General features: G+C 31.6%; 1 protein-coding gene across 1 annotated transcript in view; it reads left to right on the top strand.

Annotated features, from left to right (window-relative positions):
• LOC111426930 (Mitogen-activated protein kinase rl) overlaps positions 1-18,257 on the top strand; it is a 47,439-nt gene that overhangs the window by 19,609 nt on the left and 9,573 nt on the right. Inside the window, exon 2 of the mRNA XM_023061827.2 lies at positions 16,517-16,643. Coding sequence (XP_022917595.1) covers positions 16,517-16,643 — 127 coding nt within the window. The remainder of the gene's footprint in view (positions 1-16,516; positions 16,644-18,257) is intronic.

Genomic DNA, 18,257 nt, shown 5'->3' on the forward strand with positions numbered 1-18,257 from the left:
GAATTTTGTGAAGAATGACAAATTGCAGGGTTGATTTATGTATTAACCTAATATTTCAAGTATAAACTCGTCAAAATAATTTTACACGTCTAAAGTGTGTAAATGTTTTAGATTAAATTTTGGCGGAGGAGCTGGCAATTTTTAGTCGAGCGGTTATCTCCTCAGATTAAAAACATGATGCGGTCCAATGGTATCGTTCACACGCTCGACTGGAGAAAGCTTTCTAATCGATTAAACTCCATGGTTACCTGTTTTGTCCTTTTTAGACATTTATTGCCAATTAAGAATCTTAGACGAATGGAACTGTGAAGGAACAATCCAATTACGGTTAGATATAATGTTACCGAATTAAGAACAGTTTTTTTGTCTCTTCCTACAAGGCCTCGTTCTAGATATTCTATATGTTGACTACTCATTTTCTCTTAAAATTACTTCTTTTACGGTTTATAATTATATTATAGTATACTTTATTGCAGTATTCGTTGGTTTTCATATCACGGACTAGCATATACCCTTTTTTGCCCCGTTTGGGATATAGTTGATTCAATAACTTTACCCCATTTACCGTTTAGGATCATTGCATATTTTTGATGTGCTTTTCCTACTCCCATTACATTTCATCTCATTTTCTATTCCTCGCTTCGAGGCAACCCCTCCAAAAACATCCGTCTATACTCATCTTGCGCTCAAAGAATTTTTGAGCGCAATACTACACGACGTCGCCGCCTTTAACCGGCCAACGGCCCTCCCCCTTTGAACTTCGACGGGGGTCTTCGCCCGACAAACGCGACAGGTTGCTATGACAACCGCACTGCGGCGAATTCACCACCCCCAACTGCCTCGCCAGGGTGCCAACTGTTGTAAGGTGTAATACGTGTAACTGTAATTATACTATTTATAATGTTATCAGATTAGTGCGAAATTCCGTAAAAGAAATAATGTCATCATTGGTTAGAAGAGGATTTGATAAATAGCTAGTTTTTTCTACATGTTTAAAAAATTATGAAGAAGTTTATTTGCAAGACTTAACTTATTTTTGCAATCTCTTAAACGTTTTTAATCCGCTATAACTTTATAACGAGAGCGTAAGTAAATAAGCCAAGTTTAAAACGGTTTCGAATTAATTTTGAAGGTTAATCCCTCAAGGTAGATTGAGTTTAATTCTAATTTTTTTAAAAAGCTATCTGGTTCTCCCGTTAATGTCAACGTAATGTGATGCTTCGTTGCCAGTCTTTCAAATAATTAATATGAAAGCTTAAATCTTACGAGTACTTCCGTTAATTAAGAGGCTTCCAGAGTCTGACGATGACGGAGACTCGCGCCTGCGGATAATAATCTGCACGTTGTTGTCGCATTGCCTTGGGGTGCTATGCATTTAGAGCCATCATCGTGAAAATTCTCACATTCCGTTTTAATTGAGTCCAACATTAATTTAAAGTCATGAATTAATTCCTATTTATTATTTATTTATTATTAATTTATTAGTTTAAACATTTTTTTCCACTTTAAATATGTCATTAAAATAACACAGTAAAATAAAACCACAAATTTAATGCATCTATATAAAACGTTCAAAACAATAAGAAAATGTGAGTTCATTTATATTTATATTGCCATAAAGAACGATCAATCCATCAGTGTCTTAGTTTCTGAAATATAAAAGGTACAATGATATATGAGTTTTTAACTACAACACCAAGAAGAGATATTTCGAATTTGAAACTTAAACGGTTTTTTTTTCTTATTGGGCTGAAAAATAATTAATGAATGAAAAGGAGATATTCTGTTGTGGATTAAATACTACCTACACCAGAAAATATCTACTTAACATCCATTAAAATTGTAAACTATTTTTTCACGTAATCTCCTTGAAACATATTTTTGATAAGATCCTAAATATCATTCTTTTGAATTAATCCAACGTGATAATCTATTAGTAAAAGATAAGTAAACGGCTTTATGTGAATTTTTAAATTCATCACATAAGGCAATCATCTACTTAACATTTACGAATACACAAATAAATTATTCCCGAAGAACTTTGTTACCTGAAACAAGATAAACTAGATCAATATTTTTTGCAATTTATTTTAAAAATTTGTTAATAACGAAATTGCACATATACAAACAAACTTGTAATGTTTGCACGTTTCTCTGAAGTTGGTGCTAGGATGTGGAAACTGTAGTTAAGAGTTGGTCTGTATGCATGAATTACATAATTAGATACTGGGGGTAGTTACTAAAGCAAAGGTAAACTACGTAAAATCGGATTGCTAGCATTTAGTACATGACAGGAATATGCTGCTGGCTTAATTAACCTAATCAAGTGTTTACGCTATGCCACTTACCTTAGATAATGTAGGAACCTGTCAAGTGCAAACGTTCAATCTAATCTCTAACCGATTTAATGTTATAAATGTTAAATGTACACTATTATTATAGAACTAAAAAATTCAAAAAGCTTTGATTTTCTATTCGTTGTTGAGAATGAACTAAATTTATTTATATTCGTCTTGAACTCTTATACAAGCCGTAATGATTTTTAATGCGTAATTTGTCTTTACAAACAAATATTTAAGTTAATTTTAATTCTTTTGTCGAATAACGACCCTTGTTCGCAAATAACATTTTTAGAGATAAACACTAATCGGATTGGAAAAGTAAACAAACACATTTTCAAACTAAAACGTTCATTAGGAGAATGAGACCTTTCTAACTCAAACTTTTACACAATTCAATACTAAATAAAAAAAATAGGTCAGTGAAAAATATTGAAATTGTTTGTTACGAAAAGTTTTATGCAAATCTCGTGAATATACGATCCGTGATAAAGGACTCTGTAAACAAGAGCACTGTATACTTGAAATTGAAAACAAACAGAATTATTTATTGAATTTTATTTATTCTGTAAGAGGGCTTTATATATTTTTGAATGTAATGGCTTTTATTGAATATTAAAAAAAAATATTCGTGTTAAATATTTACTTATTCATATTTTTAATCTTCTTTTGGTAGAATGAAGTCACCTTTTGAATTATTTAAAATAATTAATATTTATATCATTTATGCTAAAAATAGTATGTATAACATATTAGAATCAATATAGAATAAATATAAAGTTAATTAAAATAAAACTAGAACTAACACTATCACTAGAACTAACTCTTCATTTAGAACTAGAATTTTTCAGGTTACACATCGAACTTGTTTTGGAAGAAGGTTGCAATATGGCATCCGAAACGTCAAACACTTTTCAAAAGACGCACTGCTTAATCCGAAGGTTTCTAGTGTATAGAGGCATAGATGTATATACTTTGCCGATTACACAAAAATCAATAAATTTCTCAGGAAACCAAAAATACAGAAACGTGGATATCATTGGATTTAAATTTTGCTGAACACATGTAATATGTTGATGTTTTTCTAGTAAATCATGGAGGGCGCAAAGATTCCTGGACGTCATTTATTACTTGTAATGTAAACTTTATACTTCTTTCAATTGTTGCCAACGGTTTGTTCTAATAACTCAAATTACAAATTCCGATATCATTTCAAAGCATTTGTCACAGCTTTATCAGAAAACGGAAATCTTCGGATTTTAAAGAAATAATTCGCAATTTGTTGCAAAATTACCGCAAGATTGAGCTCGAATGTCTCTCTAGATTCATTTCCTGCATTCCCATCTTGATTTTCTCTCTGAAAACTGAAGCGAAACGAGGGACGAACAAGGAGAGCGGTTACTCCAAGAGACGACGAAATTGGATGAAATTGGGATGATGGAATAATGAGCGACTACTGTTAATTAATGTGTATAATTGTTGTAACCTTGTCGAGGTTACACACATCTACGAGGTAACCGATTCGTTTCGTCACTTATCCAATAGTTCAGTGTTTCTTATCCTGGGTTTCATAGAGTAGAATAACTACGTTATTGTACTACAACGACATCGAGATGGATGACATCTCGATAGGAACACGACGCCGATATTGGCCGACATTATTGGCGATGTATTGTTCCTATTTATTTACAAGTAAATTCGTATGCTCCGATATCGTTTCCATGTAGGTGATGTCAGATATCGAAACCCATACATAATGTCGGCGCGCCAAAATGTCGACAAAATTCTACAGCTCTACTAAATCGATCTATTGAAGCATCGGAATTCCTGATAGAGAGGATTCTCTTGAATCGATGAATTGGAATCGTTAGCGATTTACTCTTATGTATTATTTATTTATTATGCAGCAATTATTTTACAACATATGTTATTCACCCTCACGTTTGTGTGTATTCTAATGAAGTCGAATATCTTCAAAATTCCCCTTTCTCGTTGCAACTAATCCCAAAATTTGAGACGGATTTTTAGCTACAAATCCATTTAAAAGATGTTCATTAATTTTGGTTTAATAACATTGTGTTTTGTACAAAAACTTATTAAAATTTCATTTTGTACAATTATTTGGTCAATTATATTATGTTCATGTGGGGTTAAAATACCCATATTGACTAAATTAGCGGTTGCAAATCAACTATAAAATACGAGCCAACAATCCAACTCGAATAATTACCTTAATAATAACGATCTTTTATTGCAAAGATCGTATTGTGCGCAATTCACGTAATGGATTGTGACTGCTAACATAAAAACTAATATTGGAATTTCAACAAAAATATGCGATAAAGTGTTACAATTTTTGAAGATTAAAAACTTGGTTTTGCACGATTTGTAAAGAAAATGTTAAAGGAAAATTTGCGTTCGCATCATATTTCAAAGAAGTAAGTGTACATTTCGTAATATTAAATATTAATAAATTTATGAAGCGGAAACAAGAAAGTTTGGTTGGAAGGAAAAGAAATCTTTTTGGAAATTGTTGACATAAAAAATTAAAAGTTAATTTAGAATTAATTATATTAATAGCATTAAATGTATCATTTATAACAAATTATTACATTGAAATCTATAAAAAGGTCCAAAGAAAAATATTATGTAATTTTAAACGCGTTAAACCAAAATAATTTATTCCTCTATTGCGGAATTTGTTCACAATTTAGTAATACAAGTGGTAAGCGCATTCTAAGCATATCTCGAGGTTCCGGATCTTTGTGGTAAATTGCTCACTGAATAGCTGACCTTCCATTTAACATTGTACGTTCGCTAAACAATAGCTTTATCACATAAACAGCTTTGAAATTAAACGAAAAATTTCCAAAAAATTTTAAAAATGAATCAATTTATGATAAAAAGTCATATTTTTATTTATAGATTTATGCGGCGACACGCAACTGGTCTCAGTTGTCTCACGTTCAGGGTGTACGTGACTTGTAAAAGTGGGAAACAAATGGAAATTTATGCGTAACGCGGTCGTAACGGAAATTGCTAAATATTAACTATACAGGACGTCCCGTAATTCTGAGACTCCGTTACAAATTTACAACAATAACTACAAAAGTAAATCAATTTCCTCGTCTACCACTACTTTACAAAGTATACGTTGTAATTTATCTTATTTACATTAAGAAGTGTTGGCGTGCAAGATTTATTGTTGAATACTAAATATAGTAGTCATTCAAAAATAATAAAAATGTAAATAGAGATATAAATGAGATTGTTTTGAGTTTAGGCCGACTTTGCAAATGTGCCTGTATATTTATTGCAATTTTTTTTAACGATAACTATAAACCAATTTCTAAATCAAATTGTTCTTTCATCTAGCCAATAATTGAAGACATATGCTGCTTTAAATCATTCTGTTCAGGATCCTTTGTTAACTTACTACAAGTTTCTAAACATGCTAACTTCTCACGTTTGGTTTTTATGAAATATTATAATACTACATCTCAGAGAGATATTTCAGAAAAAAAGCAAGAAAGAGCTTATTCGGAATAAAACCCATTAAAACTGGTGTACACCATGGAAGTGTGTTGGGTCTGGTTCTGAATCTTTTATAAACGTGCGATATATTCCAAATACAAAGAAATGCTGTTGCCACTTTTACTGATGACACAGCTATATTATCAACAGGAAGAAACAATAAAGAAGCGACTACTAAACTGCAAACAGCAGTCGGACTAAACAAAACCAAGTTTCTTACACCGCAAACATCGAGTATAATTCTAAACGGCGTAGAACTTAGCTTTGGCTCTTAAAAGTGAAAAGTTTTTTAATAATGAATTCAGTTTCCAAATGATATCTGCGGCCGCTTTTTTTTACTCTCAAAGAACCCTCATAGTACCACAAGAAAACCAACCAGGGTAATTAAGAGTTTTAATAAAATAAGTTCCCAAGACAAATATTTATTAGTAACCTTTAAAAAGAGAATTCGCTATCCGCGTGACATTATTCTTGATAAATAATGTTATAGAGACAGTTCTTTCGATGTTTATGAAAAGTTATGGACCGGAAAGAACTTTGTGTATATTTTGCCTTCAATGATAAATGGGGCTATTGGAGAGCATGTGACTAATCAAATTGCGCGTTGGGAGTAATTAACTTAAAATATAATGCCGAAACCAAGTAAAAGCACTCTTCTCTCTGCTACGGGAATTCGTGGTAAATTAGTTTAATAATTTTTTAATGCCCCTTCACATCAGTTATGCAACTATTACGATTAAAAAAATATAACATTCGTATCTAAAAATAAATGATAACAAAGTTGAAATTGCTTAAAACAAAACTGAAAAGAATAAGAATAAAAAGTGAATTTATTGTCATATTAACCGCCGCCGGTCAGTACCTGTCATCTGCAGACCGAGTTCCAGATGTTCGAGAAGATTTTCAATTTTACCGAAAATTAATGTTTAGTGCAGAAAGTAGGAGCATATTTCTTTCTATAAATTACTCTCGACCCTCCTCCAAATCTTAATCATCTCGGCTGCTACGTCAAAAATCGAAGTCTCAATTTGTCGTAAAAGGGGTTTTAGACCATTAAAATTGTGCCAGAGGTGATTTATAACGAAAAAACAAGAAAAAATGGTAGAATAACAAGAAACTCCAAGCAAACTGATACGGCATATTGTTAATGAACGCCACCGAAAAAGTTATTTTTTATATGTAGAAGTTTTTGTCACTTAAAATCTTTTCGGTTTTCCTTTTTATTATTCTTATTCTTATTAAGAAAACACAAGATACCGCATTATTTTACGGCTACGTGACATTCGAACGATGAAGTAACTTTTGTTGAAAATTTGAAATATCGTCTTCGAATGGTTTGACTCTTCGGAAAAAGTCGATTTAAAGAAGTCGTTTAAAGCTCGTGTATGCTTGATTGATGCTAAGAAACCTAGACGTATTCGACTGGTTAAAAATAGCTTTTAAATTGTTTTCGTTTCGAGTGGAAAAGGACTGATATTTTTTCCTAGTTATCTTGCGTTCACGTTCCCCTAAACCCTAGAGACTTTTCTTCGACATTCTTTTACGAAAAACGCTTACGTTCCATTATACCCGGCTAAGTGGCTTAAATAACAAATCTTTTATTGGAACACAAAGATATTTATAGCATTAGCAGAAATCTTTGTTAACACAGTTTAACAAAAAAAATATTCAAAAATTATTTGGAATTTAATAATACATCAGATTTAAAGATACCGTTTCTAGTTCGTAATGATAAATTATTAAAGATAATTCAACTACGTGCATGTCCAGTAAATTTCTCAACAATTATGTATAAACACATAATTTTAGATGGTAGATATCTTCGTTGGGTATATTTGCTCTGTATAAATATAGATATATCCGACTTTTTGAGAGATAATTTCCTCATTATTTAACAATTTAAAATTCAAAACAAAATACGGTAATTTGTAATTATAAAAATTTGCTTATCTCTAGCAACTAATTTAAATTTAATTATAGCAAAATATTTTTGTTTTTACTTAATCCGATTATTATTAATCCGTTATTAAAAAAATGTATAGTGTTTTGCACTCCAAACTAAATAAGTGCACAAAAAACTTCTTGGCATCCTGTTGCGTGACACAGTTGAGAAACTTCCTTTTTGAATACCCCTCGTGCTTCTTTATAGGGTATAGTTAGACGGTAAAGTTTAATAACAAAAACCAAAAGCTCTCGTGGTTATTAATATGAAAGGATGGATGCATCTTTCTTGAACAGTCGCGAACTTCTTTAAACTGCAATCTTTAACTAAATTATATGGATGACTAAGTAGGTAAAGGAAGTGGAGTAGCTTTCTGTTTAAGACTACACTCGTAATTCGTTTAAAAAGTTAAGAGCAAGTTGGAGTGTTTATGGAAGTTATGAAATGCAAAGAAATCTATGTCAGACCTTTTTGGGTCTAGTTAAATTCATTTTGCCAGCTTCAATGAATGTATAAGCAAATTTGTAATGATGACATAACTAGTTAAATATAATATATAATATGCCTTTTCTTGTGATGAATCCGTCTGACTGCTGAGAGAGTGCAGCTCCCATGACGGTATTAGTAGAAGCATCTAGGTTAACGATAGAGTTGCTTTTGTAGAAGGAAAACTTCTGAGGAAACACTGTGACTGAGAAAATCTAAAAAAGAAACTCCAAAAAGGCATTTTGATGGTTAAATTCTGGAGGTTAATTAACTAGATCTGATATAATTTCGGTCGGAACGTTAGCAATTACTAAATTATGTTTGCTTTTATAGTTTCCAATCTTCGACAATTGAAATTGAGTATAAGTTTTGTTTCAACCAAAATAAAAGACTCGATCCTCCAGAAGGGAGGAAGTTTAATGTTGGAAATTGATGTTACTCACCATTATAAATGATTAATTAAACTTTTCTCTAACAAAAAGTTAGAATACCTATGTTGGGAAATTAATATAATAATTTATTAATAAGTAGTTCTGCTGAACAACTCTGACAAATTAGAACCAACTCTCTCTCTCTCTCTCTCAATAAAGGATGTATAGAATCTATTACAGCATTTCTCATATTACTTGTATAAAATTACAAAAAAATGGCATGATTTAAAAATGATCTGAAGTTGATAAGAAACTCTTTGCACAATTGCTATTATGAAATGATTTTAAAAAGATTATAGTAGTTGATAAAATCTCTTGTCAATAGTAAAGGAAGAGTCGGTAATTGTTGACGCAGATTTAGAACCACTCCTGATTGAGAGCGAGTCCTGACCTGACCAAGCGGAGGTTATTTCCGCTTCGACATTTTCTTGGAAAAATAAAAGGATCCATTAATGGAACATAGAATACAATTTAAAAACAGGTTCAATTCCTTCCTGCTTCTAACAAAGAGCTTTAGAAGGATAGAAAAATAAAACAATACAGTTCATTCATTTTCAAAAAAAAAACATATTTAAAGAAAAAATTGCTGATAAAAAGAAACGTTAATTTTTATTTGCTTTTTCCTTCTTTTATTTATATTGCTATTTATTCTTGAGTTTGTTTTCGTTTAACTGAATTGTTTTTTTACTTTAAACGACTTTTTTACTTTACAGTTAGTATTATATTTGAATATAAACATTTTTTGAGAAAATCAAGACGTGTTTTCTGATGTCAATATATTCCATACCTACTTAACTACTTATTTGTGATGTATATCATTAATCATTACTAAGTGGCTATTTATAAAAATAATTATATGATTGAAGTTGGTAGAAACGTAAAAACAGTAACCTTCGATGTTAGGAAACAACCCGAGGGTATTAATAAAAGCACGCGAAACAATGAAACTCGTTGATGTGTAAAGGGCGCGGTTGGTGTATATTCACCTCGTAAAAGCGAAATATACCGTTTTTAGGTGAAGCTTGGAAAGTTTTAGGTGACGTAAATTGAACCAATCAAAGCGTCATTATGTGAGCTTTTCGTAATAGATCATATTAAATAAATCTTATGATTATTTGTAAATCATATTATTATTATTTAATTGAATAAGACACTAATTGCCCAAAATTTGCCTCATTTATTTTAAACTTTTGGGCTGGTTTAAATTAACTTCATTCTACAACATATTCACATATTATTAATTTTGTATACAATATTCACATTTCTATATAAATAAAATTTGCAATATTAGTTTCATGGAACTTTAATGAGAATATTATGTATTTTGAAATAATTTTGATTTATTTAAATGTTTATTTGAACAAATTTTGTTTAATTGTAATATTTACTAAACTGAGTAAAATTTTTCTCCACTTTTTTTTATAAAACTTCTCATTTTCTACCGATCGTTCACGGCTAAAACTTCGAATCAATTTAAATTCTTTGAAATAGATTGTGCGAAGAAATGTCTCTCATTTTCAAAGTAAAGTACAACAATTTTAATATCGGTGATATATAGATTTAGAAGTCAGGGATTAAAATGAAACAAGAATTTTAAAACATTGATTTATTACAGTTACATAATGAATTTTTATAAAAATTAAAAGTAAATAACTCTAGAACTTATTCAGTTGGAATTCGTAACTACTTTTGTAATAAATTCCAATAATTCAAATTAAATTTCATTTAAATATTATCCATACCTGAGTAATTAAATCTTTGAATTTAAAAGTTACCTAGCGGTTTGCCTCAGGGGAACGGGCAAAATATTCTACTAACAATACCAAGTTTCGAGGTCCCTTGCGCAAGTACTCGGGAAAACCAGAATTATGTGACCTTAAAATATGCACAGATTCAACAGTTACCCGGAAGCTATCCCCATCGACATGCAAGATAATCTCTCCAGGCTTTGTTCATAAGCTTTGGACCGCACGTTGCTTAGCGAAACTCCCTCTTGTAACCTAATAAACACCGTGTCGTTGTAATTAATTATGGTACTTCAAATAAAACAATTTGCGAAATATCTCATAAAAAGTTTTAGTTTCTTGTTTTGCATTTTAAAAAAGTTAAAAAACAAGTTTTCATGGAAATCAAACATCATTTTTTAGTTGTTTTATTTTCGTGAGGCTTTAAAGTTGTCGAGACGGCCTTCGTTGGTTATTATTTTACAGTAGGGCTGTTATTGCAGATGGTGCAGCCCTTGACCCGTTTCACAACAGCTCGATAACGTCCAGAATTACATAGAGTTCTGGTAACATGTTACTGGGAAGGGCGGGAAAATTGGTCAGTCAGTGCTTGCCAGCGGTGTTTCTGCATGGTTTTATTATGAATCGCAATTCAGCAACTGCTGCAGCTACACGTTTCTACAGAAAATCTTTGAAAATCCCTTGCATACACAATTTATAGAGGAAGAATTTGTTTAATTTTTTTTCTTTGCTTTATATGTAACTTCTGGTTAGCATACAGTAAAAGAGTATTTCTTATTCAAGGTGTCCTTCTTCTAATACTTATAATAATAATTATTGTAACTATTGCGTTCGAGTATTAAGCAGATGAGATAAAAGCGTGTGAAGGGTACCATTCGCTTCGTGTTGACGAGCGCTGGTAATAAGTCATATATTTCATTTAAGTATTTCAAAAACTTACGATTTCAAATCTAACCCAACCTCGTTAAAGTCTGTCTGAAATTCCTGTATCTCGATACTCCATCGATTTTGGAACATCTCCATAACTGTTAGTGATATTTCTGGTCTTACGTTCATTCCAGACAATACTCCATTTAACTTTTTATGGTCAGTGGCTTTGGGTTATTATTTTGAATCACACATACAGGGTGCGGCAAAATTCTCTTCTTAATTTCGAAGATGAATAAAACAATGTATTTCAAGTAATTTTTGTCCAAATACTGCTGCAAGCAAAATCTGATGATTTGAATAACTCTTTCCAGTACTGTTTGAGATACCCTAAGGAGGTCGAACTTGAAGTCAACTCAACCCAACTTCAGTGTTAATGCCTATTTGAGTTCATAAATACTTGAATCATAGGCACGATTGAGGTTGAAGTGTTATCTTGAACACTAATTATGATGTTTTTGTTAAAACATCAGACGTAGAAGGAATTTTTTGCAAAATTTTTGTAAAGGTGGATTAAAAACTGTGAGTTAACATGTAAAAAACAAACTGCATGAGCACTTTTGTTGTTTTCATTCTGGTATACAAATTTTCTGCTTAAAAAATGTCAGAATGCAAATAAGTAAGACTTATGATTAACTCTCAATTAGCTCAACTTGAAATGTCACAAGAGAAAACAACTCAAAGAGTTTTCAATTCTATTAAAGTAATAAACCTTAATAATATTGTGGTATGTTTGATAGAGAAAGGTTTTGACAAAGGTCAAAACAACCAATATAGATTACGATAAGATTAAATCATTGTTTTAGGATTTAGAATATTTTAATGGTATTTTGATACAAACTTTGAAATGATAATTAGATTCTGTTGCCAGAAAATATGAAACATAAACAACGGTCCTCAAAGCTTAGCTTAGCTCCAACTAAGTATTTTCATTATTTTGATAAATAATAGTGTAACCTAAAGACAACGCAAAGAAGAAATCTAAGTAATCTAAAAGAAATGTTTTTGCTCTTTTTTGCTATTTTAATTTGTCAGTTTTCTCCAACCTGCATTAACTGTAAAATCGTGTAATTCAGTTTCCAGGCTTAATGTTCAGCAACGTAATATAAAGCGTGTGAAGGGAACCATTCGCTTCGTGTGGACAGACGGTGGTAATAAGTCATATATTCCTAATAAATAACACATTAATTCAATTTCATTTCATTTCATAAATAACTCAACCTCGTTAAAGTCTGTCTGAAATTCCCGTATCTTGATACTCCACCTATTTTGGAACATCTCCGCAACTGCTAGTAATCATTCTGGTCTTACATTCATTCAAGACAATAGTCCAGTTAACTTTTTATGGTCAAGGAAATCTAAGTAATCTCAAAAAAATTTTATATGTTCCTTTCGTAATTTATTTTTAACATGTTTTTTTGCTATTTCAATTTGTCAGTTTTCTCCAACCTGCATTAACTGGAAATTCAGTTTTCATTAAGCTGTCGTTCGTAATTAATGTTAGTGATTTACTTTTTCCCGTGGGAAAATGTGTACGTAGTACTCTCTCTACCTAGTGCAGATGGGGAAATTTACTCACTGGAAACGTCAGCCCCCTCGACGACGATGGTAATTCGATTTTGATACGACCGGATTTTCCGATGGTGGCAAACGCCTCAAAAGAAAAACTAAAACCTAAAATGATATCGGAAATTGCAACGACGGCTTTTTAAGGTTTCAAAAAATATTTTACTGAAACGAAAACATATTACTTTGTTTTCCCTATTAATTTACGTTAAATGACATCATAACTTTTTATTTGATCGCTCAGATTTAATGCAGATATATTCAGAACACATCAATATCGGAATATTGTGAAATTGGAAGGCAAATTAATTCTGTATGAAGCTAATTAAAAGCTACGTTACGTTACGTTACCTGCATTAACAAGATCCTTGTATAATAGAATTGTAATTTAACGGTTATTTTACTACATTTATTGCAAAGAAAACGTTGACGCCGTTAATCAAATTTTTTCTCAATTTTCTTTCATTTTATCATAAAAACATGCAAACGCTTTCCTTTAAATTAAACCCCCCCATTCTTCTTCATTGTTCTCGCCGTTATTTCACCGTCAACTTTGCACTTAACCCAGGAATTGAATCTCGTGAGAGAAGCAACAGACCAAGCAATAATTCAAATGGTGAGTCCGCAACGATAAAATCCTCGTATGAAGTGCAGGTGTACGACGACACTTTTGTTGAATTATTCATGGCTACAGTGAGAAATTCGGCCGAGGACTTGTTGTTTTAAATCCCTTGGTGGCGTTGTCTCACCCTTTGTTTATTTTAACTACCCGTTTTAATTTTTTTATTTCAAAAATCAACGTTGGTGCTCAGTTTTTTTTAAGTTACCGTAAACTTTCGTCGCATAAATTTCGTTGTTCGTTTACCAACAATTTTAAGTATTTTTTTAGTTAAACAAATATTATTTCGTTGTTTTATTGTGGAAGAAAAATATATCAACAGATACATCATTTATCAATGTCGGTGTCACTTCTACTCTTTAAACTCTCAATCATTGTAGTGTGTAACATTATCTGTTCGAAACAATTTTAAATTTGATTTTATTTTAAAATTTAAATTTCATACGAAGTTTAATCTATCGAATATCTTCTTTCCAGAATACGGCATACATAAATTCAAAACGTGATGGTATACAATTTAATTAAACTATGCTAGACGAAGTCTCGCGTAAAAATTTTCACTTCGATGGTCTTATGGGTCACGGAAACAAATTGGTTATGCAAAATATAGCCAATTTTTGCTGTCTCATTGGATATCGATATAAATTCGATAATATTCTTTTAGAAGAAAAAATTATTTTTTTACAATATCTTTTTGTATTATTTTCTTGAATAACCCTTGGGTGAGCTTTAAATATATTGAAGTTTTAATTCTTGTTAGTGTTTTCTGACGCCATCTGAATGACTAATGAATTTCCAATAAATCTATAATAAATGCAATTTTAAATTTTATTGCAATATTAAATTTAAATATAATTAAAAAATGTATTTATTATTTATGAATAATTCGGCAAATATTAGTTGCAATTGTAATTTACAATTGGCCGTTGACAATTATTTTCGCAATAACAGCCGCGCCAAATTCGAATTGGATATAGCATTATTTCCGATTTAATTGAAATGTAGGAACCGTTATCGTGTTGTGATTAGAAATCCAATTAATTTACGTTCAAATAATATTAGCAATAGTTTGGAACTACATTAAATGGGCGGACAAACTATTTCAAACCGTGTTACATCTACCAATTATGTAACTTACATTACAAATACGTTAATTATATGGATCAAAGAATTTTATTGCGTTAATAAGTCGAATAATTTGATTAATATTTTAAAATGATCTAATTTATTAATCAAAACTTTTCCATTTAAGCATTTTTTTGTTTGATAACAACAGCGTTTACGTATATACATGAAATTGGCACCGATCGAGTTTTAAACCTGCAATGCGGCTGAAACCGGAAAACAATCAAAACAAATTAAACATTTAACAAGTCGGTAATCACGTTTGGTTGGATATCTGAAATCTTTTTCAAAACAAATCAAATAGATTTTAAAAAATCAATCGAAAATTTTAAGAGCACTCAATTTTTGTCAAGTTCTATATCAAATTCATCAAAAATGTATTGGTTTTATTAAAATTTCAATAAACAGCGAATGTTATTCAATCCTCATAGAATACTAAATAGTAAATTCTATATAAATTCAATGCGCTTTTTTTATTTTATGTATAGTAATTAAGAGTTTATTTAATTCGGTACAGGATGTAGATAATATTTGTGTTTAAGCTGTCACATTCGTAATTTAGTGTTTTGTTATCTATTAAATATTGCAAACGGTTTATCTTGTGATAAAATATTACGGATAATATTATGTGATGTATTATTATTAGAAAACTACAATAATAATGAACAAAAACAAAGTAGAATAAAATAAACATTATTTAAGTTGAAATGAAATAATTTTCATGTACTGAGAAAATATACCTGATACACCCGAAAATAGGGTATAATTTTTGTATAACATCTTGTTTCAGCTCTGGAGAGATTATCAAAAAAGTTTCTTTCATAACCAGTATGATCCTATCTTGATTATGCCCAAAGGCTGTTGAAAATGAGGTTGGTGAAAGTGATTTGATTTGATGTAGATTACTCCTTTGGGAAATATCAGATTAAATCTCGGTCTCTAATGACTTGGTAACTATATGATCGTCAAAGTGTGTTTACATTTTTTTTGTTGATTTGAGACCCAAGCTAAACAAGCCCAGGTATATCAGAACTCAAACGGTTACAAAAAATATCTATGGGAAAAAAATGAACAAGCTATTACAAAAAAAAACATCAATCTAGGGCTGTTATTAATCCTTTCTCTACTTTTATTAAAGTTCCAAATTGCGTTGTGTTATCGACATCCCCATAAAATATTCGTGTATCTTTCGTATCTACATGAATCACTATACTAATTAACCGCATGTTGTGTACTCGATCGCCATTAGTTGGTAGCAACATTATTTGACAAAATAGTGCCTGTAACCGACCACACTATTTCGCTGGGTTTGGATTTTGCGACACAACGGTCGTATCCGATGGTTGCTGTGCAAGGTGTCACGATTGTGTGGCTATTCAATCCGTCTCTCCGGTTGTTTCAGCGCCGGATAGAGGTGGAGCACGGCACACATTTATATTGCACTGACAGGTGAAAAGGGACACGCCTCCCTTCCGAACTGACAGTTACCTTGTAAAATATGGTCCTGCAATGGAAATGAAATTTTTGCATAGCTACTACCTTCGTTGCAAAAGCTGCAAGAGAATACTTTGGTAAAAAATAGCCTTCGGATAAAAATGACACTTTATACTATGATCGTTACAAAGGAGAATTTTTTTAACGGACACAATTTTGCTAATGAACAATTTTCCGCTAAATTTTCGTTCAACCATTTTTTCATAGAGCATGCTCGAGGTGTCCTTTTATGTTAAACAACATTATTACATTATTATAACCATGTTATTTAGATGTATGTACAATAATTTTATTTTCTTTCTTTTCAGATCGGCATATGACACAGTAACAAAGACGAAGGTAGCAATCAAGAAAATATCGCCTTTCGAACACCAAACGTACTGCCAGAGGACGCTGCGAGAAATCAAAATCCTTACACGGTTTAAACACGAAAATGTAAGTAATATAACAATATGTTTATGTAGTACAAGTTTATGCGGGTTTGTATACGAGCAGACAAAAGAATTTTTAAGGTAATTCCATGTGTTTCGTACATGTGTTATAAAAATCGATATCAACGAAAGAATTATGTTAAAAAGTAGCTCAATATTTACGAAACAATTATTTATACCAAAATCTAACATGTAAAATAACTACAATTTTAATAATCAATTAATATTGAAAGACCGAACATTCTTGGTTTCTGATTTCTGGAAATGTTAGTCTGAATGAAAAAGTTAGGTTATCTTACCGCTGAAAAGTTAAACGAAAAATGACGCAATGATAATAACAAGTTGACACTAATAAGCACTTAGACAATGCCAGTAAAAAGATGCGATTTCTTAATATTCTTTCTGATTCTCTTCTGCCTTCTAGTTATCATAGATATGTTGCAAATCCAGTAAGGAGTCATTAAAAAATCACAAAGGATAAAATATAAGTCAAAGTTGGCTTTCTTTTATATTTTTATTTTTACATTTTTATGATTTTCTTCTGCCGTCCATCCGGTTAAAGTGTTGATCTTGGTTCCTGTTAGCGGATGATTTTTTGAATATGCCCAATGATGAAAAAAATAGCAAAAATATAAACATTAATAACAATATCAGATATAAAGCAAGAATTTGTCAAAGAGAGGCGACACTTGACTAACATGGCTTATTTCCTGTCGCTGTTGGTGGAGCATAGGGCATCAGTAAAAGCTCTCCATCTGGTCCGGTTGGTAGCACGGCGTTCCACTTCTCTCCACATTTGCCTCACTTCCATTGCTTCTTCAACAATTCTCTTCCTCGTCTTTCTTGGGCGCCCTAGTCTTCCTGCTCCTTGGGACTCCAGTCAAAAGTTGACATCTTAACACTCCATGAGCCTTATTTAGCGTATGCATCCTTGACTTAGTCACAAATGGGTCGTTGGAGTAACTCTTCGTTGCTTTTAAACAAGCGAATGTTTGTTTTTTTTTTTTAATGTTTTTACTTCCCCAGATGTATTCGTATCTTCACATCTTGCTCTGTTCCTCGACAATATGAATGTTCCTACACGAATGTTTCAACTCGTTCCTAGTCTCCTCCTTTCATTGTTAACTTAGTCCTCACAAAATTTCTGTGAAAATAGGAAAATGTCATCTACAAACTCAAAGTCCTCAAGTCTATATTGCATCCTCCACTGAATACGATTCGATGGAATACATACTTCGTTTTGTAACCTTTCTCATCACTCCATCCAATACCAGGAGGAACAATATGGGTAACAGAATAGGGTGTATTCTGTCTCACCCTAGAATTTGCCTGGATAGGATACTACTTGATATTCATACATCTCCCTGATAACACTGATGATCTTTACAGGGACACCATATTCTTCCAAACTATGCCACATACTGTGGCGTACTTCTGTTTAACCAGTCAAAAACTTAGTAGTGTACTCTGCCATTCTGCACTCTGCTCAATAATTATAGGGAGTGTATTGATAATATCAACGAAACTTTGGTGTTTCGAAATCCTGCTTGACCAACGACCCATTAGTGACGAAATCAAGAAGAGCAAATTGCGTTAGATTGGCCACACGCTAAGGAAG

Source organism: Onthophagus taurus, chromosome 2 (assembly GCF_036711975.1).
Source record: "Onthophagus taurus isolate NC chromosome 2, IU_Otau_3.0, whole genome shotgun sequence".
Classification (NCBI taxonomy): Eukaryota; Metazoa; Arthropoda; class Insecta; order Coleoptera; family Scarabaeidae; genus Onthophagus; species Onthophagus taurus.